Raw genomic sequence first — 26482 nt, 5'->3', positions numbered from 1 at the left:
ATGACTGTATAAACAACTCAGGAATGGGGACATTACTACTTAACGATAAGTGAATACACATTGGCATATTTGCTGTTTGTACAGTCATACTCCATCTTTTTTTTCCCAGAAATTGCATTGGCATCTAGAAACATGACTCTCTGGGTCACAGTACAGAATTGGACAGATTTAGTATTTGAAGTGTAGACCTCTATTTAATATTTCATAATGTTTCAAGTTGATTCATATTTGCATAGTATTCTTGATTATATATTGATTGCTATACTGTATTGCTTTTTATTCCCATGTCTATGCCTGTATTTAAATATTGAATGTTGAAATTCTATTTAAAAACTGCAGTGTCACACAAGTTTGTAGAACTGTTGAAGGTTACTCAGTACATCATGCCTGAGTGAAAAAAATTCCAAAGCAAAATTATTTTTGTGTTCCTTATAGTCCTTTACAACTCTGCTAAGTAATTTCTTTATATGTCATTGCCTGCAACTCTCCTTCATAGTCTTGAACCTCACACCAAACTACTTGTTTACCACACAACTCTATTACTGTATATTCTCTCCCTCTCTAATTTTGTGTATTGTAATGAATATCTGACCAATAATTGCTGTTTATCCACTGTACTGTTGTGTATTTTGTGGTTCCAACTGCAATCAGTGTTCCCATCAACACAAAAAAATTCAATTTCAGCTCCTATGGCATAGCATGGTTATTTTACCATTATATTTCTTTGTTTCTTTTTACAACCTCCATTCTGAATCAGTGTAATGAAAGGTTTATCTTACATAATTGAAATTGGTTGGTTTTGTAGCCTTATTTTGTAGGTTATTTTATGATAAATTACTTAGTTCATTTTCACTTTCTTGAACATCTCTGGGTTAACAAGCCCATCGCCGAATCAGGAAAATAATCCTGAATTTAGATTCACTATTCAAGATTCAACTTATTGTCATTGCAATAAAACAATGTCATATTACATGAAATTGTTCTTGCCTGCTGTAAGACAGAAGTTGCCCAAAGCACCTCTTATAGTAAGAGAAAGAGAAGCAAAGGAGAGTCCGTAGATTCACCTCCAGCATATTCGCAGTCTCTGTGGCCACATAGAGTCCATTCCAAACTATTGGCAACCCAAGCTCCATATCTGAACCTCTGACACGATCGGGAACCCCTCAACGCCTTCGACAACACCTCGCATCCCAGTTCTGATACCTGATACCTTTCAGCCAGTTTTGAGCCCGTCTCCAGCAGTCCCCAGCTTCTGTGAGTTCCTCGCCTCAAGTTGCCAGCAGCCCGCCACATGCGTGGTCTTTCAGCAGAGCCCCTTTGCTGTTCCACCACTGTGGTCACCATCATGTGCATTGTCTCCTCTGCTTTTCCTTCTCAGACAAGGGATGGCCTCCCATTTTCTGGTGCCCTGCATCATCGCTCCACTCCAGTGGAGTCTGCAATCTCTTGTGGCTGTCGCTGATCATAGGCATAGTCACCTTGAGTGCAGACCCAGTGGTCATGGGATATTAAATAAAACTACCGTTGGCCCCTTCAATGGGCGTTCAATGCCTGGGCAGAGCTGATGGCAATTAACTGGGCGGTTGGTCCCCACAGGAGCACTGTATCTCCAGTCTTTGCTCCCCGCGGGTTCTCACCAGCGACGGTGGCTCCAGCAGCACTGCCGTTGACAAAAATTTATTACATCATTAAGCAAATTCCGCTCTGTTCTACGCTCCCATTCTTTCCAAAATGGCCACTTGGTCCCCCATGCTCTTTCAGCTCCTCTCCTGCAATATCCAAACATCAACTCCCATTCTGTGCTAATTACTATGAGTTCCACAATATGTGGTATTTTTCCCATTCTCTATATGATCCATTCTCTCATTCCCCTCTCTCCTATTGTTTCTCTAGTCAATCTCTATCTTCCCATTTCCTTCCCTGTGGCAATGAAAACTCTTCCCCATTCTCGTCCCTGCCCAAATTCTTCCACATCAAAAAGGTCGAGAAACATAGGGGTGCACAAACTGAGAAAGACAGAAAATGGTATATTCGAAGCTTGGGTTCAGTAAAAATTAAACAAGGTATCAATTGAAGGAGTAAAGGTGAATTTACTCGTTGGAATTGGAATTTTATATTTAATTTTGAGCATCATGCTGTATCTGAAAATTGGGGGAACATAATAGAATAATAACATTTAAAATATAATTAGATCGATACTTTAAGTGGAATAAGTTCAAAACAATAGGAAAAGATTACAAAGGTACCTCTAGTTAGATGGGTCAAAGGGACCTCCTCTACCATATATTCCAGACTAGAGTTTTAACACACTTTAGGAACTGAATTGCCTCTTCCCATTATTAAGTATTTTCTAATTCTATCCCTTTTCCATAATATCACATTCATTAAACTTAGGAAATGGCTCTGTCCATTATTCATTTATCAGATCAACCTCTTTAATTATAATTTCGAGATAAAGAACGGTAACAGGCCTTTCTGCCCACAAGACCTGGCTTTCCAATTAAACCCATGTTACCAATTAACCTATTAACCCCATATGTCTTTTGAACATGGGATGAAACCAAAGCACCTGGAGAAATCCCTCACCATCAAGGGGAGATCATACAACTTTCTTACAGTCAGCAACGGATTTGAAAGCGGGATGCTAGTGCTATCATGTTAACTGGATGTTAACTGGATCATTTTCCTTAAAAATTGAAAAAAAAATCAAATTGCAGAATGCCAGGTTAAATGGATTTTAATTGACGCTAAAATAACTTCATCACCATCTAATAAACGGGAAAAAGAAACCTGCAGTGGTGCACTCACCTGTGTGTTAATAGGCTGTGGATTCTGGTACAGGGTTTGAGCACTTAATCCAGACTGACTTGATTGGAGTTGTGAGTTGCAGGGATAGTCTTTTTAATTAATTGTTAAAGAAAAGTTTGGCGACATCCAAGCAAGGGGAAAATATGTCATTTTATACTTCAAAGGAAATTTATGGGAGTTTGATGCACTTTACTCTTTCAATTGATACACTGTCTCACTCTTACTTTGGAGCGCACGTGATTAGAACTGTCTCATTTGCTCTTGTGAGACCTGCTTCAGTAAATTAGTTGTCAGTTTTCCTATATAACACATACTTCAAAATTAGTTTAGCAATTCAGGGAAGTTAGAGGGATTTAAAGATGCAATAAAAATTACATTTCTTTCGATGCTTTTTAGATTTTACTCACCTCCCCACTTCTTGGCAATCTATCTGCTCTTCCTTATGATTTAATAAACCCTTTAAATTGATATCTGTACTATGCCTAGTCTTTTGAATAACTATCTAACTAACAATACACATTTCAACAGAAATTATACGGTTATAAGTAATGACATTTTTTCTTTTCCCTCTGCCATGTCACCCACTTCTGAGCCACTTCATGTCATCGATAAGGAATGGAGAACAATTTTAAGGACTGTTCAGTGCTTTTGCTGCTTTCAGCTTTCTGAGTGAAACAAGATTTTATAAAAGCAAGGTACTATTAAAGTTGGTGAAACAAGAAATTTTCAGTGGTGCAGACCATGGCCGTGAAAGGCAAGAATATTGATGATTTAGGTTCAACCCTGGCTTGCTGTATGTTTCATATATTGCTTGGATTTCCTTATATGCTTGACCTCCTTTGTGTTCTCACTCACATTGGAAGTCTTTTTGATGTCATAATTCCTCATTTTATTGCTTGTTTGCCTCAAGTAAGGATTTCTTTTCTATTCAGAAGTTAAGAAAATTAATCGTAATGTTAATGCAGTTTAAAGCAGACAAGTATGAGGTGATACATTTTGGAAAGACATACATAGGGCACTGAGGAGTGTGGAGGAGCAGAGAGATCTGGGAATACAGGTACATTGTTCCCTGAATGTGACGTCACAGTTGGACAGGGTTGTAAAGAAAGCTTTTGGCAACTTAGCCTTTATAAATCAAAGAATTGAGTATGAGAGTTGGGATGTTAGGTTGAAGTTGTTTAAGACATTGGTGATGCCACTTTTGGAGTATTGTGTGCAGCTTAGGGCCCCCAACTACAGAAGGATATCAATAATATTGAAAGAGTGCTGAAAAGATTTACTAGGATGTTGCCAGGTCTTCAGGAGTTGAGTTACAGGGAAAGATTAAACAGGTTAGGACTTTATTCCTTGGAGCAAAGAAACATGAGGGGAGATTAGATAGAGGTTTACAAGATTATGAGAGGGACGATGATTCGTGGAGACTAAATTGTGAGGACTATTGATCAACGAGGATAGTGAGAAATGCTTCCTGTTAGTGGATATGTCTGTAACTGGAAAACATATCTTTAATGCAAAGGGTTAAAAGTGTAGAAGGGACTTGAGGAAGAATTTAATCATCTAGACAGTGACTGAAATATGAATGCACTACTTAAGGGAATACTAAAGGCAAGAACCCTCCCCAACACTTAATAAGTACTTAGATAAATACTTGAAGCGGCATGGTATGGCAGGATAGAGACAGTGTTCAGAACTGTAATTGAAGTCCAGCGCATTTGCCCGAATGGCCTGTTCACACTGTATGATTCTATGATTCATTGATAAAATATTTAAAAATGAATGGAACTGAGACTGTGGCTGTTTTAAGAACAATGTCCTGCCCAAAAGATGAACTATATTAGAACATATTTGAGAGAAAGGAGATGTAGAATCATGGAATGGCAAAGCAGAGGAGGCTCAGTCATTGTGGCTACACCAATTCTTCTATAGACAGAGTGAATGTGAGTAGGCTTTTCCAATTAGATTGGGGAGATAAATACAAGATGTCATAGGTTTAAACTGAAAGGGGAAAGGTTTAAGGGGAACGTTAAGGGAAAGTTCTTCACTCAGAGAATGGTAGGGGCATGGTGAGATCACACTTAGAGTATTGTGTTCAGTTCTGGTCACTTCATTGCAGAAAGGAACTTAAAAAAATTTAAATTTAGACATGCAGCACAGTAACAGACCATTTCAGCCCACAAGTCCCTGCTGCCCAATTTACACACAATTAACCTACACCCTGGTACATTTCAAATGGTGGGAGGAAACCAGAGCCCCTGGGGAAACCCTACACTGACACAGGGAGAACAAAAAACTCCCTAGAGACTGTGCGGGATTCGAATCCCGGTCCCGATTGCTGGTGCTTTAAAGGTGTTGCGCTAACCGCTACACCAACTGTTCCACCCATTGTGGAATGGAATTGGATATGGAAGCTATGGAAAGGGTGCAGAGGAGATTTAACAAGATGTTGTATGGATTGGAAAATGTGTCTTATGAGGCAAGGTTAGCAGAGGTGGGATTTTTCTCCTTGGAGCGAAGAAGGATGAGAGGTGGCTAAATAAAGGTCTACAAGATTGAGAGGTAGACAGCCAACACCACCTTCCCAGGGCAGAAATAGGAAACATAGAGGATTGTGAGGTAGGGAGGGTTTCGTTTATTTTTGGTAGCTGCAGTATATATAGGTCGGCACAATATCGTGGGCCAAAGTGCCTGAATTGGGCTGTAACGCTCTATGTTTAATCTTTGGCATTATTGAATTGTTATGGTGCAGAGGGAAGTCAAATGGCTCACCAAATTCATATTTAATGTGAATTTGTTGTCTGAGTCACAAAACCAGATGTAGTGAAATTCTTGCATGCTCTAGCCAAACAGATAAAGAAGATGTAATAACTGCAATAGTAAAAATGTACAGGCTGTCCCCATGTTATGAACGAGTTCTGTTCCTAAGTCTGTCTTGAAGTCAAAACAGTTCTTATTTAGCGTGAGTTAGTCATAGTATATAGTAGAAAAACTTAAGTATATAAATATTTATATATATAAAAAAGATCATGATTAAAAGTTAACAATGTCTTGCATACCGGAAGGGGCATTCATGAGGAAACATTACGCGCATGTGCGAATTAAAGAACAATTTGTTTGTAAGTACGAGTTGTCCATAAATCGGATGTTCGTAATCTAGGGACTGTGTAATAATTATGACAAATGCAAGACAGAAAAAGAGATAAAAAGTATCAAAGGATGGGGAAATAAATGTTCACAACTGCAGTTTGTGCAGTAAGAAATAAGAAAGTAACATGTCAGGAGTGCAGACAGAGTAGTTTATGGTTGGTGTTAGGATTAGAGTAGCCTGGGGAGGTGCAAGAGCTATATAATCGTTGGCTAAAAACTGTTCTTGAACCTGGAGGTGCTGAACTTCAGGTTTCTCTACCTTCTGCCCGAAGGGAACAGTGAGGAGAGATTGTGACTGGAATGAAGGGGTCCTTTATTATGTTGACAGCCCTCTTGAGGCAACACGCCACATAAATGGTTTAAATTGATAGACTTGCCTCTCTTTCCCACTCTTTGCAGTGTTCTGTGTTCCTGAGCACTCGAGTTTCCAAGCGAGGCCATGATGCAAATAATCAGTATACTTCCCACACTACTATAAAAGTTAAATAGAAAATTCAGCAACAGGTGGTCCATACCCCCAATGTGTCAAGCTCGTGACAGAGGTGGCTTCCCTGAATAATGATGGAATGGATACTTCCTTCTTGGGCAGTCTATTGGACTCAAAAATGACTTACTTCCACTACGTGGTTTTGAGTAGGTGGGGCAGGAGGTACTTGGTGAGATGTTCAGACAGGTAAATTGGGAGTTGGTGTTTGCCCCTCTGCTCACTTTGTTTGGTTTCTGTGAGCTGCACACAAAGGCATTCAAGGTTCTCAGCGCCACCCATTCCTTCTCCTTTAATCAGGAGGATGTTACATTATTACCAAGAAGGCTTTTGAGAATCTGCTTGAAATGTTTAATCTTTTCTCCATTTTGTTATCAGTGGCAAGTAAAGCCACAATTTTTTTTTTAAAAAAAAGCAAATTGAAATGACTTCTATAGGGTTAGGAATGGAAAATAGGGAAGTAATTGTAAACCAGTGTCAAACTTTGATTACAGTATATGTCTTGGTCGTCATGTTCCAAAAAGGACATAGAGACTTGGGAAAAGGTGCACATTGAAATGTGAGAAAATAAATATCAGAAAAAATAACATTTAGAGACTGTCTCTTTTCTTGAGAAATTGAGGCAAAAGGGTTTTAAATATCTATTTAAAATAATGATGAAATGGATTCTGCAAGAGTGTTTCCACTTGTGTGGAAGAAGACAACCAGAGGCCAACAAAAATAATTACCAAGAAGTCCAATAGGGAATTCATATGAAATTTCCTTACTGAAAGGACATGCAAATTTCTGCCACAGGGAGTAGAGATGAATCAGATGGAGGGATTTAAAGGAAAGTTGATAAGCATATGAATGGAGAAGAGATAAAGAATTAGATGAAGAAAAACAAGTGGAATTTCAAGAATTTCATCAGCATTGATTGGACAGGTGAAGATGACCTGGTTCTGTGCTATTTCCTGTGTTGTCCAATGTAATTATAATCTTATACACCTCCATCAAATAATGCAAGCAGTCACTTAATTTTTTTAAAATTTTGGACATACAGCACGGGCCCACGAGCCCATACTGTGCAATTACACCTAATTGACCTCCAAACCCCAGTTCGCTTTGAATGGTGGGAGGAAAATGGAGCACCTGGAGGAAACCAGGCCTGGGGAGAATGTACAAACTCCTTACAGACAGCACAGGATTCAAACCCCAGTCTCGATCGTTGGCACTGTAACAGCGTTGCACTAAAACTGCGCCACCTCCACATAAATGTCATAGTTGAACATTTATTTAGTATATTGTGATTGTACAATTCAGATATAGGTAACCTGGTCCTTGTGGTGCATGAAATGATGGTTATGCCACTTTTCTCAGGTTCAGAGTAAAAGTTGTTGTTGAAGGTGAACAGAGAGACAGCAGTAATGCAAGATCCACTAGTTCAAGGAACATTAAAGTGTCTTTCCACTAAAACTCATGTGAGGCTCAGGCATGTCCCATATTGAGCAAGTAAACTGATATCTAGAAGTGGTTAGATCCTCCAAAGACTCTTTTAACGATTATGGCACAGATCAAAGAGCAAATCTGCAGTACAGTGAATTCAAAATCATCTTCGACTGTTGTGTGCTGGTCACTGTAAAAAAAAAAATGACAGCTGACAACTGAGTAACTCTCCATAAGAAATAGGCCATCATCCCATCGAGTCCACTACACCATTCCATCATGAGCTGATCCATTCCCTCACTCAGCCTTTTCCCCATATCCTCTCAGTGGCTCTTTGATGCAAATGATTATTCTCAAAATGTTTTAATTGTTACAGTAGCTTTCCTTAAATCTTTCTTTTCACAGATAGTTTCATGGGTTCACCTTATTTTTAATGTGCTTCAGTCCATTTCCGATTATCAAAAATGCTTGGGACTGGACATGTATTGGTTAACTTAATTTTCTGGATATCTGAGAAATGCCTTTAAGCAGCCAAGTTTACTTGTATTGTGCCGATCTCAACACCTCCTCAACTGTGGAACCAGCTCAGGTGCCCATGGTCCCCGCTTGGATGCCTGACACCTCGTCACCGCTGTCGCAGAACCTGCCTGGGAACCTGAGGTCCCCGCACGGATCCCTGACACCTCCCCACCGCTGTTGCCTATCCTGCACGCGGTCCCCACTCCAATCCCAGCCCTGTAGCATCAGCATAAAACAACAACAAAGAACAAGGGAAAGTTTTTCAAGCATGAAATAAAGTTTAATTCTTATCATGAGTACATGAGAGCTCTATTGGATTCAAAATGGTGCTAACAGCATGTCGGAGTTGCACTTGAGCGTGGCAGCTAAAATAAAGTTGAACTTTTTTCAACTCGTGACATCATGTAGTCACCAAACATTTTTGCGGATAACTGACAATTTTGGTAAAGTGGCATTCGGATAATCTGAAAGGTGCTGTACAACATCATTGTTTGTAGTGCAAGCACCAATTTGGATAATTTCCTATCCAATATCAGCCATCATAAAAAAAAAAGTGGAGTTAACTACATTGATTGATGATGTGTGAGATCCTGACCAGAGCACTCCCTGTTTATCGCAGCTGCTTCCACTTAAGTGCAGAGTGATGGGAGGCAGACTTTCCATCTTGTAGGTACACTCCCTATAGCAGCATAATGTTATGGCTGGGATGGAAGAGATCAGCTGGAGAAGGCCTTAAAGAACCCCAAGCTTTTGTGTGAAAGGCATTGAAGTGCAAGCAAAAAAAAAGAAAGGATGGAGAGCTCATGTACATATGAAGCCTGAAAAGGTAACAACAACCTTTTGATTTCTGAAGCACTCTTAATGCATACAGACAAATGCTTGCTCTCTCTCTCTCTTTCCCTTACCTCTTTTACACAGCCATTAAAAGACAGGAATTAACCGCTTTTTCACTTACCTATGTGAACACAAAGAATGTGGGATTGGGGGGGGGAGGGGGGGAGGGAGGGGGTCATTTTTATCCCGTGAATTACCTGCCAAGGTAGATAGTATCAGAGCCAGTTTTTCACATTGGCTCCTGTCTAAAAGTCTTACCCACTTTCCCAGGTCAAGAACAGTTGAAGGGTGTGAGACATTGATGACATTGAATGCGTGCGACTTACCATCGGGAGATTCAAACTTGAAATAGCAGCAATGAGGTCACTGCCTGGCGCGTACCGTTATACATCACACAGGACGCCAACGCTGTAAAGTTGCAGGTCCCGCCTCCTTTTGCTCTGGGATGTCAGATTGCTATGTAAAAGGTCACACTGACCCGGTTTTTCTTGGTTCAGTGGGAATGACTCGACCTTACTTTAAATACAGATAATTCACCTGCCAATTAAGTGGGATCTCTGTGTAAAAGGGTTATCCCTCTCTTTACCCCTTAACCTACCCTAATCTCTGCATTTTATGTCATCCATAGAAAATTGCCATTAACAAATGGATGATCATCATAAATATGTATTAAATGGCTGATTTACTTCATACTCTAGAAAATGGCAGGAATGGGTAGATTGCCACATGGATTAGAAGGGCATCCCTCAAGCACAGATCCTTGCAGTATGAAGAAGATGGTCCTCCTTCTCCGAGGAATTTGATGCACACATGGAATGAGTTCCTTATAAGTATCTGAATTGCCTATTTGATAATAAGGTTAAGTGTTAAACAAGAGCTCCAATGAAATATAATAGTTGATTGCAATGGCACCCCTTGCCTGACTCAGGAAGCTTTTACATGTAATATTGCATTCCAGAGACCAATCAACGACCTGACACTGTAGCAGGTAGTTGACTGCTCTGCTGAGAACTCAGGTGCCACAGGAAAAACTCATTTATTGGATGCAGTGCACAAAATTGTTGGCAAAACTCAGCAGGTCATGCAGCATCCATAGAAGCTAAAGGAGGTCATGCTCAAAATGTTGGTTACCCTTTACTTCCTATGATCTACTGAGTTTCTCCAGTACTTTGTGTGTTGTGCTTGACCCCAGCTTCTGCAGATTTTCTTGTTTAAATTCATTTATCAGGTGTCTCTGTGCTCCTTGCCTGAGGAGCAGGGCCATCTTATGGTCCAGGAGCTATTTTCTGAAATCCAGACTACCCTGCTTCTCTGTATGCAGCAAGTGAATTGGAATTGTCAGAATGTTTTCTACCAATGTTATATAAAAAGTTATCAAATTGGTTAGAACAGACTATTGGCCTGTGGTCTGATGCTGGGTTTTTTTGATAATCCATAAGCAATGAAGGTTAGCCAACTAATGTTTTTATTTTGTGAGGTGGATGATCCCACCAGTCACATTTCCCACTGACTGAAGTTGCTATCTACTAATTTAAGAAAAATGTGTGAGTCCATCTGACAGTTGTTTATGTGGATCCATTGGGAATGCTGAATTGGCATCTTTAGAGTTTGAGTCAACAATCTTGGCACGTTAACAATGCCTTCCTTATCTTTTGTCTATTCCAGGCCAGTTAAATAACATGTCGAATGCACCATGCCAAAGGGCTGGTAATAGAACTCACTTAATTATCCTTATCAAGTCCCAGAAGAAGCCATCTGGTTTTGTCAAATAACACACACTTGATTAGAAGATATCACACCATCTTGGGTAGCACAATCAGACATAGTTTTCTTTTTAACATTGCATAATGAGGATGTGTTCATATATTTATACGCAGCTTTCTGAGAGCAATGGCTAGCAATTTTCTTTTCCAATTGTGGTTGGAGTACTATTATAACTGTTAGAGTACAGCCTCAATGGGAGGATGGTTGACTTGGGCCCAAAAATTGTCAACAAGGGTTTGTGGTCCATATGAAGGACCCTTTTTATTAATAAGGAGGAATTTTGAAGTTAATAGCTAATGCCAACTTTTCAATCAGTGGATGACTAGTGATCCAGGTTAATATCTGGTATTGTCTCTAAGAAGTTTGTATGTTCTCCCTATATTTGTGTGGGTTTTCCTTGGATTCTCTGGTTTCCTCCCATCATCCAAAAATGAATGAGGGTTGTAGGTCAATTGGGTGTAAATTGGGTGGCACGGGCTCGTGGGCCGGAAGGGCCTGTTGCGTGCAGTATGTCTAAACTGAAAAAAAATTTGACAAGCATATTCTATGGTTTATTCACGACCTCCATCTGTATTCAGCTCTGGTCTACCATTTCCCCAAGGTCTGTTTGCATCTGTTGTTTCACACTCACTGAACCTTACACTGCCTTTTACACCTGGCATGGTTTTCTTTACTCATTCATTTTCCCTTCCTTTAATCCGAACTTTCACAATCTCACATCTTGGTCCAAATGTAGTATCTATGTTCTCTATTTGAAGATGGAATGGCATGTTGAACAAATTTGCCAAGGCCCAGGAGTTCTGATGCACACTCCTGCTTATTACATTAGTTCTCCAGACTGACTCTGGAAGACTCGAGGGTGGCCATTCCAAAAGGAGCCATCGTCATAGGTTACCATTCAAACACACTGGTAATCTATGACTATGTCCTCCTTTTGGAATGGCCACCCTAAGCCTGACTGAGATGGCACCTTTAAAGCATCAGTTACACTTTTACAACAAACATTGCATTTTCTACAGTGAAACCTTGATGAAGGGCTCAAGTCCAAAATGTTGGTTCTGTATCATTATGTTTGCTATATAAAGTACGCTGTTTGACCTGCTGAATTTCTCCATCATTGTGCTTTTACTTTAATCATAGTGTGTGCAGATTTTTGTGTTTTATCCCTGCGTGTTCTTCAACTCCATGGTTAGACTCTTCAAAAATTATTCTTTGCTAACTTGAGGACACGGAGCATTTTGGAAGATATGCACAGTCTCCAGTGAGTCTTCAGTGTGCCTTAAGATATCCCACTACGAGTTTAGTGGGTCATTAAATGATAACCAAATGTAGAATTATTCCTGAAGTTGGCATCGCATGTGGACAGGTTTGTAAAGAAAGCTTTTGGTATCTTAGCCTTTATAAAGTATTGAGTATAGGAGTTGAGATGTTATGTTGAAGTTGTTTAAGACATTGGAGAGGCCAAATTTGGAATATTGTGTGCAGTTCTGACTGCCTAATTACAGGAAGGATATCAGTAAGATTAAAAGGGTGCAGATGTTGCTGGGTCTTCAGGAGTTGAGGTACAGGGAAAGATTAGGACTTTATTCCTTGGAGCGAAGAAGAATGAGGAGAGATTTGATAGAGATTTACAAGATTATGAGAGGTATAGACAGAGTGGATGTGAATAGGCTTTTTCCACTTAGATTGGGGGACATAAATACGAGAGGTCATAGTTTTAAGATGAAGGGGGAAAGGTTTGGGGGGAACATTAGGGGAAAGTTCTTCACAGAGAGTGGAATGAATTGCCATCGCATGTGGTGAATGCAGGCTCGATTGTGTATTTTAAGAATAAATTGGATAGGTACATGGATGGGAGAGGCCTGGAAAGTTATGGAATGGGAGCAGGTCTATGAGACTAGGGAGACGATAGTCAGCACAGACTAGAGGGGCAGAATCGCCTGTTTTCTGAGCTGTGGCATTCTATGGTTCTAGAATGTATTGTCTTGTGCTCCTTGTGGCTGCCAAGTGGTAGTCACTGGATATGGGAGATCCAATTTATGTCAAGAAAATCAGTGGGTTCTGATGTAGTGTTCAGTTCAGTTTTGCCATTGGTGTGATTTATAGCGGTTAGCGTAACACTTTTACAGCATCAGCGATTGAGACCGGGATTTGAATCTCGCGCTATCTGTAAGGAGTTTGTACATTCTCCCCATGTCTGCACAGGTTTTCCCTGAGGGGTCCAATTTCCTCCCACTGTTCGAAATGTGCAGGGGGTTTTAAGTTAATTGGGTATAAATTGGGCACCATGGTCTCATGGGCCAAAGGCCTGTTACCGTGATTGTATGTCTAAATTTAAAATTTAATTTAAATGAACACTAACTCAGTTTACTCTGGTTTATATCAACTTGGATTGCATAGTGCTGAACAAAGGCCTAATGCAATCCAATTTCAAGGTAACAATTTTTACTGCAATTTGACTTACCTGATTAGATAATTCCTAATTTTCTTCAGTCTCAATTGACACTCACTTTGTTTTTCTTCAGCACTGAACATCAAGGTTTCAAAAACCATTGACTATCAACTTATGGAATCTGATCACCAAGCTCCCCTGAAAATCTGTGGAAAACTGAAAGAGTCCCCAGGAAATGAGATTCCAAGTGAACGGAGAGAAGGAGATATCGGCAGCAAAAACAAGAAGAGACGGAACAGAACCACATTCACCAGTTATCAGTTGGAGGAGCTGGAAAAGGTGTTTCAGAAAACTCATTATCCAGATGTGTATGCTCGAGAACAGCTGGCTCTGGGCACTGAGCTCACTGAGGCCAGAGTTCAGGTATGGTTGATGAAAGATGATGCTTAAGCTTAGAGGTAACTGTATATTTGGCCATCTCTTCCTATAATCACTACTGGGTTCTATTTTGTGACCAACATCCCTTTGAGGCAGTATTTACTTAATTCCCTTGTGGCCGACTGGCCAAAGTTTATACTGGTAATTCTAAATTAATCTTCAACCAAAGACTTGAATTGTTTATTGCCACATGCACTGAGATATATTGAGAATCTTTATTTTGCATGCTACCCAGGCAAATCAGCCAGTATTAAGTACGTCAGGTAATGAGTATAGAGTTACAGAGGAAAAGTTCATAAAACATTGCATTATCATTTTACTACTTAGGATGTATGGTTGATGACAGCAGTGATATATAAACATCCTTTGTGTGTGTTTAAAGGTCCCTGAAGAACAGCAAAGTTGGAGGTATTGTAATTTAGGAAGTGTGTTCTCATGTGCTGAAGGAAGCAAGAACCATTGGAGAAACATGAGAGAAAATGCAAGAACCTGAACTAGGAATTTCCCAAGATACTCTTGTGTGTAATCCTGGGGATTACAAACAAGTGCAATGAACAAAGGATATTTCATAGAAAGCTGAATTTCCCCCTTCTGTGATACTCGTCGCTCTCTAAAAGAATTCCACACAGAGTCATGAACATGGCGTACATGTAGGCACATGCAGAATAAGTACACATAGAGAAAGTGGTTTATTTGCAGCATATGCGGAGAAACAGAAACACGTGCCCCCTTCACAAACAAAATACATGTGCATACACATGCATTTGAAAAAATGTTCAGTGGGAAATGCATAAGAGCAGGAATATTTACAAACAGGCACACCATCAAGGACAGATACATACATGAAGATAAACACATTAATTCACAGAGAGTAAGATATATACACACAGATTCTGCAACAAAGTTTAAAAAAAATGCTGGAGAAACTCATCAAGTCAGAATACTTTAAATTGAAAAGATAATGGTACCAACGTTTTGGACTTAAGCCCTTCATCAAGGTATGAGTAAAATGTAGGCAGGCGCCCAAATAAAATGGGGGGGAGGGGAGGGATGTGTTGGGGGGGAGCACAGGCCCACAGGCAAGGAGTAATAGGTGGATAAGGGAGGGAGGGAGGGCACAACAGCAAACGGGGAGGGGGGGGTGATAGCCCTGTGAATGGTGAAGCAAGGAGGAGAGAAAACAGAGGGATAGGGAAGAGAGGGAGAATGGGGCAAGTACTAAAAAGGACTATTTGGTGTTGCTCCTCCAATTTATGGGTTACCTTGGTTTAACGATTCACAGATGTCAGTGGGGAGTGGGGCATAGAATTTAAATTGTTGGCCACTGGGAGATCCCTGTCATTGAAGCGGACAGAACTAAGGTACTCAGCAAAGTGATCTCCTAGTCTGCATCCAGTCCCTCTGATGTAGAGAAAGCCACTGCAGGAGCACTGCAGATTCACTTGGAAAGGACTATTTGGGGCCCCGCATGGTGGTGAGGGTACAAGTAAGTGTGGCCCTTCTTGCGATTACAGGGGAAGGTATCGGTTTGGGGGGGGGGGGGGGGGGTGGTGTGCATGAATGGTGGGAAGGGATGAGTTGACAAGGGAGTCGTGCAGGGAGAGGGGAGGAGAAGATGGACGTGGTGGTGATGGGATCATGTAAATGATCTCACAATTCCCGGCTGGCATATCACCCCCATCCCTCGGTCTCCTTTCCTCCAGCTCTCCACCCCCTTCACTCTCCATTCACACAGCATTTTCCCCCTCCCCCCTGTTTATTGCTGTGTCCTCCTTCCTTTATCCACATTACCTCCTGCCCGTGCTCCTCCCCTGCATCTTCTCTTTTCCCAACACCACCATTTTATTTCAGGCTTCTGCTTTCATTTTTCTCATACCGTGGTAAAGGGCTCAAGCCCAAAATGTTGGTTCTGTATCTTTATCTTTGTTACATAAAGTGCACAGTTTGACCTGCTGAGTTTCCCCAGCATCGTGTTTTTACTTCAATCACCGCGTCTGTAGTCTTTCATGTTTTTCTCTCCTTTGCTGCCACAAAAACATATGTACACATAACAACACCTGATTTTCCATCTGGGCACTCTCCAGCCAGGTGGAATTAACACTGACTTTCCCAGTTTCTGCTAACCTGCTCTCCTCTTCACCCCCTTCCCTTCTCCTTTCCTGTTCTCGTTCCCTCTCATTTCACCTAGACATCTCTTCTCACCTTGATTGCTTCTCTCCCCCTCCCTTCCTTCTCCACTTATCTCCTGCCTTTGCCACCACATCTCTCCTCCCCACCCTTTTGTTTAGACACCTGCCAACATTTTCCCATACCTTGATGAAGGGCTCGAGCCCAAAACGTCGGTTATGTCTCTTTATCTGTGCTATATAACGGGCTCTGTTTGACTTTCTGAGTTTATCCAACATTCATGTTTTTTACTTCGACCACAGTGTCTACAGATTTTCATGTTTTACTTCTTGGTACACATGCACGCATGGATGACTACATACATTAACATCCCCACTGAGACCATCTTGAAAGCAGATAGAAATTCAGACAGAATAATATCTCTTTCCTTTAGTAGTGATCCATTCAAGAGCTCACATTCACATGTCCAACAACAATTTTATTGCTCTTTTGTTGAAGTTGCATTGACAAATAAGTGAACCTCAGAACCACACCACTCACTATGTAACAATATTGGTTTTGGTCAATTGGTGACTGACCCAGTGATCGCTAAAATTCCAGAATTCAGACACATAACGTATTTTACTACAGAGTGAAGGAAGAGCCGACATTGTTCCTTGGATAATTTTTTTAAAATTGTAGCCAACTGAGTGTCATTGGTAGCTGTTAAAGATTCTGTGAAGAAAAAAAGAAGAGCAAGATGACCTGATTTCCTCATCAACATCCATCCTTCAAAGCAGCCAATTAAAATACAACTTATCTTGCTTTTTTTGGGGGGGGGAGAAATCTTGTTGAAATTCAAGATGGGTGCCCTAGTTAACATCAGCAACAGGATAATAAATTGGACGGCACGGTTAACACAGGGGTTAGCATGACTCTATTACAGCGCCAGTGACCCAGGTACAAATCTGGCTCTGTCTACAAGGAGTTTGTACATTCCCCCTGTGTCTGCGTGGGTTTCCTCCAGGTGCTCTGGTTTCCTTGCACCCTTCAAAACAAACCGGGATTAATTGAATCTAATTGGACGGCATGGGCTTGTGGGGCGGAAGGACCTGTTATTGTGCTGTATGACTAAAAAAATGTTTATAATAAAAATATAAATTTAATCATTTAAATTTAAATGGAATGCAGGTGAGCAACTGTGATATAGCGCAGGAAGACTTTACGCTGTGAAATGAACACAATATCTTTCACTTTTCAGAGTTTATCATTTCTGTCGAAATGCAAGAGAAATCATTGCAGCACATTCCTTATTGTGAGGGCAAAGTGATTTCCATTTCACCTGATGGGACTTCTTTTCATCTTGACAATGTATCTTCCAGTCACTCAACAAATCAAAGTCACTTGAGAAAGCTATAAAGTCCTTGGTATTGAGTTACAGAGTTAAGTTGGTCACTGGTTAAATAAATCTTAGTTTGAAATGACAGATAAAACATATTTGATTGATGGTATGAATTGAAGGTTTTTTAAAAAAATGTGTACAATCACTCATTGTCAACAATTCCAATTTTACTGCAGCTTCTATTCTAATGTAGTTAAAGGTAGAGATGATCACATATGGAAATAACCAATAAAGCAGCACTGAGATTAAGAGAAATCTGCTTTGTTAAGATTAATTTCAGTCCTCCAAAGGGACAGCACTTACACTCCAAAAGAGTGGCACTCCTTCAACACCAAATCTTCAAAGTGCAGAACTTACTCAGTGCTGAACCTCTTCTGTTATAGCTTTCCCTTAATATTCACCCTTTGACTCTTCCACAGAACTACCTTTTTAACAGTGCAGGCCTCCCTCAGGATTGATTTTCTAGCCTCTTTTACACAGGACTGTAAAGCCTGGTTTTACCTGACTTTCAAGCTCTGTGTGGGAAAAGAAAATCGAAGGCAGATTGGGTGGTCCAGACTTACCCTTCCTTTAAGGGTTTGGGGATGGGGTCATCTCAGCATTTTGAAATGTCATTGACTCTCGGAGTCAGCTTTTTTTGGTTCTGTGTTAATTTCAAGGTACACGTCGGCTTCCTAAGATGGATTATGGCTATGAGAATATCACCCATTCTGCTCACTCAGTCACTTCCAATGTGAAAAGCAGAAGAAACTGGAGTCGTCAATCTGGTGCGAATGTGAAGGCAGAGGGTAATAAGCCGTTTATTAAACTTCCTCAATCATTTTCACTAATCCATGTATTTTGTGTCATTCATTAGGTTTGGTTTCAGAACAGAAGAGCCAAATGGAGGAAACGGGAACGATATGGAAAATTTCATGAAGTCAGAAATCATTTTGCTGCATATGATGTTTCAATCTTCCCGAGACCAGAAAATTATCCTCAGGTAGGGTGTTCTGGCATGTTCTACTACTCATTGAATAGTAGAAAATTCATTGATCAGGTACATTGCCTATTAATTTTAAGATAATTATATCTTTCTTGAGGTTCTTTAATTGTTTTGATTTTTAACTTTGTTTAAATGTACCTTATAATATTTTACATTCCCCGAGCTTAAGACATAATTAACAAATAATCTGATTTTAAATTCTAGTGGCTTTTCCAGTTCTTTCATCTCCATCTTGTGTGGGAATTATTCCAAGTCAGTGATTTTTCTCTCATTCCTTGTAAATGTTCTGCTAATCCCCCCCCGCTACATCCTGCGTGGGAGTCAGAAACGGGACTGATTTAGCAGTTCGTGCTCTATACCTGCTCCACCCTAAACTTGCACAGCTGAACCTAGCCATCTAACCTCACCTGACTCAGCTAATCATCTGATTTCATTTGAAATAACTAATTCAGGTCAGCTGTCATCAGAATCCTCAATAATTGCCACCTGCTCATTTACCAATACATTTGTTTCCTTTCTATTCCTTTAATATTTATCTTTTTCTCTTCAAGGCTTCATATGTGTTAATTATACTCAAATTGTTGTTAAGTGTATTTTGTATTTCCGGGAAGCTGCTGTAAGGCTTCCATTGCACCTGTACATTTTATATGGTAAAAAACTTTTTTTTTCCATTTATTCATTCATCTAGGTAAAAGTTCAAGAGACCTATCAACAAATACAATGATATCAAAGGAATATATAAACATTGACAATGAATAAGTGATTTCTTTCCAATCCTGTTTCCTCTATGTTTTGATAGAGTTAATGAGAAGAAATTATCTTCATGGTCACGAGACTAAAAGGAGACCCACGTAGTTAGTGAAAGAAGAATAGAGAAGGTGGAAAAATAATTTTAATTGTTAAAATCTGGAAAGCTCTGAGAATAAAGGCAGATTCATTAATAATTTTCCAAAAGTAATTCCTAGTATTGTACAATTCAGGTTCAGAAATTTGCAGCCTGCTGAGAGAAACGATGGAGAAAATGGTTAACCGGCCAACTAATTTAGAACAATATTACATCCATTAACTATGCCTTTTTTAAATTTTGAACATTGTCTGTATGCTACTAAAGATTTTCATTTTATTTCAGATACACAACAACCTCTGGACCAGCAGCTCAACCAATACTTCTACTGTCTCTTCGTCTATTTTGTCCCAAGAACCCATGTCTTCATCTTGCATGACACCTTATTCGCATTCCCATGGAGATGTTAGTGGGTTTATGGGGATCTCTGGCTCTCCCACTCACCATAATGGCATCAAGAGTCTTTACTCCCTACATGGATTCCCCAGTTCCCGAGCCAACCATGCCTTTGAACCAGTTCCCGAGACTGACTACAAAACATCTAGTCTTATTGCTCTTCGAGGGAAACCAAAAGAGCCACCAGCTTTCCTTTCATGGACCAGGTGATTGAATATGAGGAGACAAACCATTTAACTGAAGCTCTTTTGTCACTGAAGAGCTTAGCACGTTGTTAATTGTGAATAATTGTCTTCGCGACTCACCATAGAAGGTGGTTGGAGAATCAAAATGTTGTGACTTTATACTCTAAGTGGGGATTTGATTAGAAGGAAATTTATTCATCCTCTTCAATTTCAAGATTTTCACTTCTTCTCTTTGATGCCTTAACCAGTACTCTAATCCACGAAATGTGCCTCAGATGATCAATTTTATCATCAGTACCACCTTGCAGAACAGATATGCATAGTTTGGAACTTATTGTTAAGTGATGTGAATGTTACTGACATATTCTTGCACATCTAAGAATACAGAATTACATTTAATTTAAAGAGCTTTATGTTGAAAATATTTTCAATTTGGTAAACTGCAATAATTGGCAAAATCTAACCCAAAAGTTGGTGCTATTTTGGAAGTAGGATTCAAAACCATAATGTTCAACCATTATACAATATCAAACAGAAAATGTATATAGATATTGAACATCAATTTTCAAAATATCATTGCCTGGACTGACACAAAAACCAGCAGACACAAGGTCTCATCTGATATTCAGTTTGATAATTGAAGCCAGGATCACTGATGTTATATTTTTAACTGGACTGGAGAGGAGGGTTGAAAGGAGGCCAGCAATTTACTTTGCTATTGTAAGAAGCAAACAAAATAATTTAAAAAAGACATTGAAATAAACACCAAAAGCCATTCATCCTATTGTTCGACATTAGTACTTTCCTAGAACAATCCAAATAGAATCCGCTGTCATATTATGGACATGAGAGAAGGAGACTGCCAATATTTCCATTGAGATTCAAGCACACAGAAAGGGCACTTGGATGGGGCACTGGAGAGAATCTCTCAACATTGGAATCATATCAGAGCCTCTTGGAGAAAAAAGGCTTGACAGGGATGTGTAGAATTGGCAACTCCAGCGGGATGTACAAGAGGAAACATTACCAAAATGAAATTCTGCCATGTATTATGAATTATGCCTTCCCCAAGTGAGGAGAAGGCATTCCAAGCAACTTTGCGATAGTACCTCAAATACGTCATTTACCTAACTATGTGAATTACTGTCATTCCTGGATCATTCGTCATGTGTGGACATACCAATGATTTTTCTTAGATGCAAGAGCATTTATTTTTGTACTTGGGATGAGAGGAACACTGGCAAGACAATTTGTATTATCTAACTGTGGTTGCCCCGGTGGCAGTCAGAATGAATCATATTGTGTAGCACTGGAGTCACACAGCCCAAGCTCTGTCAGCGTGGCTGTTTGCCTTCCATGAACATTCTTAAGCAATTTTTTGTTTTAATTTCACCCATGCATTTTGTTTTCTATCTGGTATCAGGCCAAAAATTATAGACACATTAATTATCAATCTTTCATGCTCGTGTTTGGACTGTTATGTACAGATTACAATCTTCACTTTAAAATCTCCAGGAGCAATGGCTCTGCATTACTGAGGTTCAGTGAGTGAACGTCTTTGAATCTAAGCCCATACACAAGAGTGCTTCCACTGAGCCAGGTTGCATAACCCTGCAGCATACGAATCGACGCAATCAATTCTACAAAGAGAAATGATCAGTCAATGTTTTGGATTGGGACACTTGATTAAGATTTATTATTATGTTTGAAAGTGAGATCCACTTAGTCCTGTTCACTTTTAAAATATTTTGCTGCATTTCAAGTCCCCTTTTAAAAGCTGTTTCACGTTTTCTTCTTGCCTTTTGTTTTATTACACTGGACAACAATTTTTTTCAAAAAGTTGGCTTCTTGGAAAAAGAAAATGGAGATTATGATAGACAACCTTGAGCTGAACACAAAGATCATTTCAGATTTGCTGTAGCATGTAAGTAAGTTGGAAAAACATTACCTTCTAATGAATTTAGCAATGTTTAACATGCATAATGATCCTGACAGTTGCATTAGTTCAACTGACCTAAAAATGTTTTGCCACTGATTTTTGTTTGGTCTCAGCACCTGAGGCTTCTCGTGATGGTATTAAACAGTAGCCATAGGAACATAGGAAGTAGGAACAGGAGTAGGCCAAAAATGGCCCATCGAGCCTGCTCCGCCATTCAATACGATCATGGCTGATCTAATTTATGACCTAACTCCATCTACCTGCCTTCTCCTCAACTCCCCTAATTCCTCTATCATGTAAAAATTTATCTAACTGAATTTAATGAGGCAGCCTCAACCACTTCCCTAGTTAGAGAATTCCAAACATTCACTACTCTCTGGGAAAAACTATTTTTCCTCATCTCTGTCCTAAATCTACTCCCCCGAATCTTGAGACTGTCAGCCAGCATTGATGGATTCCTGTTGACCTGATAACACTTTTCCGTGGTTGCAATTTCCCGGTGAAACCTTTCTCCATGTTCGTCACTGGCTGCACCAAGATCAGCCGGGAAGAAGTCCAAGAGCGAAAGCAGAAAATTAATTTTCATTGACATGCTGCACCTCATGGTTTTGTGTGCCTGAAGTAGACTTAAAATATGTCAGGAAATCACAAAAATAGGTTAAAATAGTAAGTACACCTTTAAAATCACTTTAAATTTTACTGTTGAAAAGGTGATTTTTGTGATCAGCTGCTCAATCCATAAAATTACACCCAAAAATGTTCAGGAAGAAAAATCTTGGTTGTCCAGTGTCATTAGGCATTCCATATCCAACAAATCCTTAATAAAATTATTCAACTTTTGTTTCCTTCTTTGACAGGAATGATAAATTTGTGCTCTTTTGATACTGAATCACGGATGATAAAATCATTTTATGCAACATCAATATATTCAAAATATTAATTATCTGTTAGATCTCCAAAACTATTATGTGATTTTGTGGTCTTTCCTCACAAGTAAATCCATAAATTGTTACCAATACTGATTTGATTTAAAAGTTAATCTGGTATTTCTGGGGGGGAGGGGGGGGAAATCTGTTTCTAGCTGTCTATGACAGACTCCTTCATTATATTGAATGGGATGAACACTGAAACAGCTGCAAATTATTAACTTTTATGGGTAATACTGGAAGTGACATTCTATTATTTACCTCCATTTAGAAGTACCTGGTGTGACATTAATTGCTACATACGTCATCTGTAACACAAGAACCGTAGGAAACTGGAGAGTAAGAGTCCAAGAGCACAGAAAGAGGCCCACAGTCCCTGCCTGTCCATGTCAAACAACATGGCTTCCTGCCTTAGTCCAACTTGCCTGCATTATGCCCATTCCCTCTCATCAGTGTAGTAATGCAAGTGTTTCTAAAACAAAACTGATGTACCTGCCTCTATCACTTTGTCTGGCAGTTCATTCCACATGCCCACTGCCTTCTGAGTGAAGAATTGTCCCCTTTCCAATCCCTCCCTCACATCTTAAGTTTTCCCCTCTTGTCTTTGATGAGTGCTTCCCAACCTTTTTCTTTTCACTCACACACCACTTTAAGTTATCCTGATGAAATCAGTGCTCTGTGATTAGTAAGGGATTGCTTATGGTGGTATGTGAGTGGAAAGAAAAAGGTTGAGAATCACTGCTCTAGATCCAATTGGTACTGAAATATTTTGCTTGAGAAAATTGTCATTCCTTTGGAGTTATGAAATCGTGCACATAACAAGTCAATTAGATATGATTAAACTAGTGATTTTCAACCTTTTCCTTTCCATCCACATGCCACCTTAAGCAATCCTTTACTAATCACAGAGGACCTATGGCATAGGGATTACTTAAAGTGGTATGTGAGTGGAAAGAAAAAGGTTGAGAACCATTGTTCTTAGATTCTCCTACTCCAGGAAACCGACTGTCTCTATTTCCCTCATCATGATACAGACCTCAATAAGATCCACTCTGAACTCCTATGCTCTAAGGAAAACAGGACGAGTTTTTACAGTCTCTCATGATGACTCAATTTCATGAAGCCTGGCAATCAATTTGTAAAAAAAGTTTAAAAAAGAAACACAATGCTGGAGAAACTCAGCAAGTCAGAATGTGTACTTTATACACCAAAGACAAAGATACATATCCAACAATTTGGGCTTCAGCCCTTCATGAAGGTAAACTTTTCTGTACCTTTTCCAACTTTATAATATCCTTCTTGTCGCTAGGTGACCAAAACTGCGCACATCATTCCAAGTGTGGCTTCACCTACATTTTTCAACATGACATCCCAACGCTTGTATTCAATGCCCAAACTGATGAAGGCAAGCATCCCGAACATTCTATTCACTATTCTATCTTCCTCTGCTACCATCTTTATAGAGCAATGTACCCGTGTAATGGTCATGATAGGTATTTTTTTCTACACAGGGGAGTCTAAAACTAGGGAAGCATAGAGTTGAGGTGAGAGGGGAAAGTTTTGAAGGAGACCCAAGAAACGGAGTGTGGTGTGTATGTGGAACAAGCTACCAGCCAAAGAGAAAAAGGTAGTAACAACAGCAGCATTTAAAAGACATTGAGGAAGGTACATGGATAGAAAAGGTTTTGAAAGATATGGGCCATACACAGATAAATGTGACTAAAGTAGGTAGAGACTTGATTACACAGACAAGTTAGGCTAAAGGGCTTCTTTCTCAATAAAATTCCTTGTCTCCACAATCTTTGCGTAATCACACCTCACATAAACTCAACTTTTACAAATCATTACTAGTCACCACCAGTTGCATCTTCCTGACAGACATCGTGACCTGCATCATTACCTTCACAGGTCACATGTCCTTCTTTGGGATCGATCAGTGGATAGCACTGCATTTTTAAATCAGTTTTTAAAAACTTACTTGAAAAAGTCTTCCTGAAAAAAAATTGCTAAGTTTTTCCCAGTATTTACAAAGACAAAAGTATGGATTTAAACCAAATTTAAAATAAATCCAGTATTTATCCATGAATACCTTTATTTATATTTAAAGATTAAATCTATCGCTAGCCTAAGGGTTCAAAGCATTACAGCTGCAAACTTTGCCACTGAACTAAATCTTATGACTGAGGTGTACAACGTGCAATTGGTACTGTGATGTACCTTGCATAAGCTCCATGTCAACATTTCTACCTTGTTCTAAAACAGAACTTCTGTAAACTTTAAAAAAAATAATTAAGCCAATAGAAAGAAATTCAGTTCAAAGATGGTTCTCTTTGCATCCTTGTTGAAAATTAGAAAGGAGTGTGTGAAGACTGGCTGCTGCTTCCCTCTCCCCCCCCCCCCAACCCCACCCCAAGGAAGACATGACACATTGTCCAGATTGGCCTGTAAAGGGGAAGCAGATGGCCTGAGAACTTTTAAGTTGTTGAATTATACACACCGATAACCTACAATCCCAAATACAAAATTTACACAAGAAAAAGTTCGATGTCCCGGCCCAGTTGCTAAGTTATGGGCATCGAAAGCAACATATCTGGAAGATGGTGGTCATTCAGGACATAGGTATAACTTTGGCCTGCTGGTTGATTTCTTAAGGTGTCCATGACTGTAGTCTGTAAACATCATTAGCTCTATAACAGAAGCATAGTTTTCTACATTCAGACAGAGGAGCTTTGGAAAAGTTTTTTTTTAAAATCACTGATGTTGCCAAAGTCTTGAATGGTTTAAAAGGAGAAACCATTCTCAGTGGCATAACAAGCAAAGCAGAGAACCCTAACACACTGCAATGAATCTTGGTATTCACAGGGTACAGGGATTGGTTCCTGAGACTTAGCATCAGGATCTGATTCCTAGTGCACAGTCCGATTCAGAGCATGGAATCAATTTGTCTTTGTGTCTCTGGAACTCATTGGATACATGAATGTCATAGAACTGAGTAGCCACTGGGTGAGGCATAAAAGTACAGCCAACAACAATGATGTGTCAAAGTCTGAGAAGTCTGAATTGTTTTAGAATAAGAGAAAAGGGGACATTAAATTGAAACCGCCAAGAGTTTCCATCTCAGAGTAAAAAAAATGTAAGGCCCTCACTGCAAAATAAAACTTGGAGAACAGTTGTGCATATTTATGTTAGAAGCTCACTGGGTGCAGCCTTTGAACTGAAATGCTCCTAGGGGTGTAGTCCTTTAAGTGAGCAAAGAAACCTGTGGCCTTTTGCCACTCATCACCAAACAGAGAAAATATTCCCTTCATTTTCTCTGAATGCTGTTTTCATTATGTTTGTTTCATAGTCCTTTTTTTCATATTTAAGAACCTCCATAAAAGATTCTTAATGACAATCCTGTTATTGTCAAATTTAAGATGTGATCAACATAAATCTTATAATCCAAATAGTTTATAATTCGTAACATTTTAATACAAGTCCAATAATCCATTGTCCTTCTCAAACTGTACAACAAACAGGAGTGGAAATTGAAAACTAGTGGAAAAAAAAATGTAAAAGAAAAAAAATGTAATTCCATAGTTTATTTGAACTAAATAAGCTTTTGCTCTTGTTCAGATCTTGTTCAAAATGTATTTTTTTTTTAAGGGGACCATATGTTGTAGATTATCTCTTCAAAACCAGCTTGGGCTTCTAGAAGGAATACATATCTGTTTGCTTCAAGGATTTTGTAATTGCAAAACTGTCAATGAATTGCTCTGAATTTACCGGGCTCATTTGGAAAGATGACAGAATGTCTGGGGGGAGAAAATGTTACCAGCAGAGCCAGGATTTCAAATGCTGACTGAGATTTTACTCAGCGTCTACTCTATCCATGTAACCTGAATCGTATCT

The 26482-nt window shown here is 39.5% G+C and overlaps 1 protein-coding gene across 1 annotated transcript in view; it reads left to right on the top strand.

Moving 5' to 3' along the window:
* Window positions 1-21179, top strand: part of alx3 (ALX homeobox 3) — a 35277-nt gene extending 14098 nt beyond the window's left edge. The window contains exons 2-4 of the mRNA XM_069936456.1: window positions 13504-13793; window positions 18173-18298; window positions 19431-21179. Coding sequence (XP_069792557.1) covers window positions 13504-13793; window positions 18173-18298; window positions 19431-19751 — 737 coding nt within the window. The 3' untranslated portion in view covers window positions 19752-21179. The remainder of the gene's footprint in view (window positions 1-13503; window positions 13794-18172; window positions 18299-19430) is intronic.
* Window positions 21180-26482: the final 5303 nt, after the last annotated feature.

The sequence above is a fragment of the Narcine bancroftii genome, chromosome 5, assembly GCF_036971445.1.
Source record: "Narcine bancroftii isolate sNarBan1 chromosome 5, sNarBan1.hap1, whole genome shotgun sequence".
Lineage (NCBI taxonomy): Eukaryota > Metazoa > Chordata > Chondrichthyes > Torpediniformes > Narcinidae > Narcine > Narcine bancroftii.
This window is presented reverse-complemented; position numbering and strand designations above follow the sequence as displayed.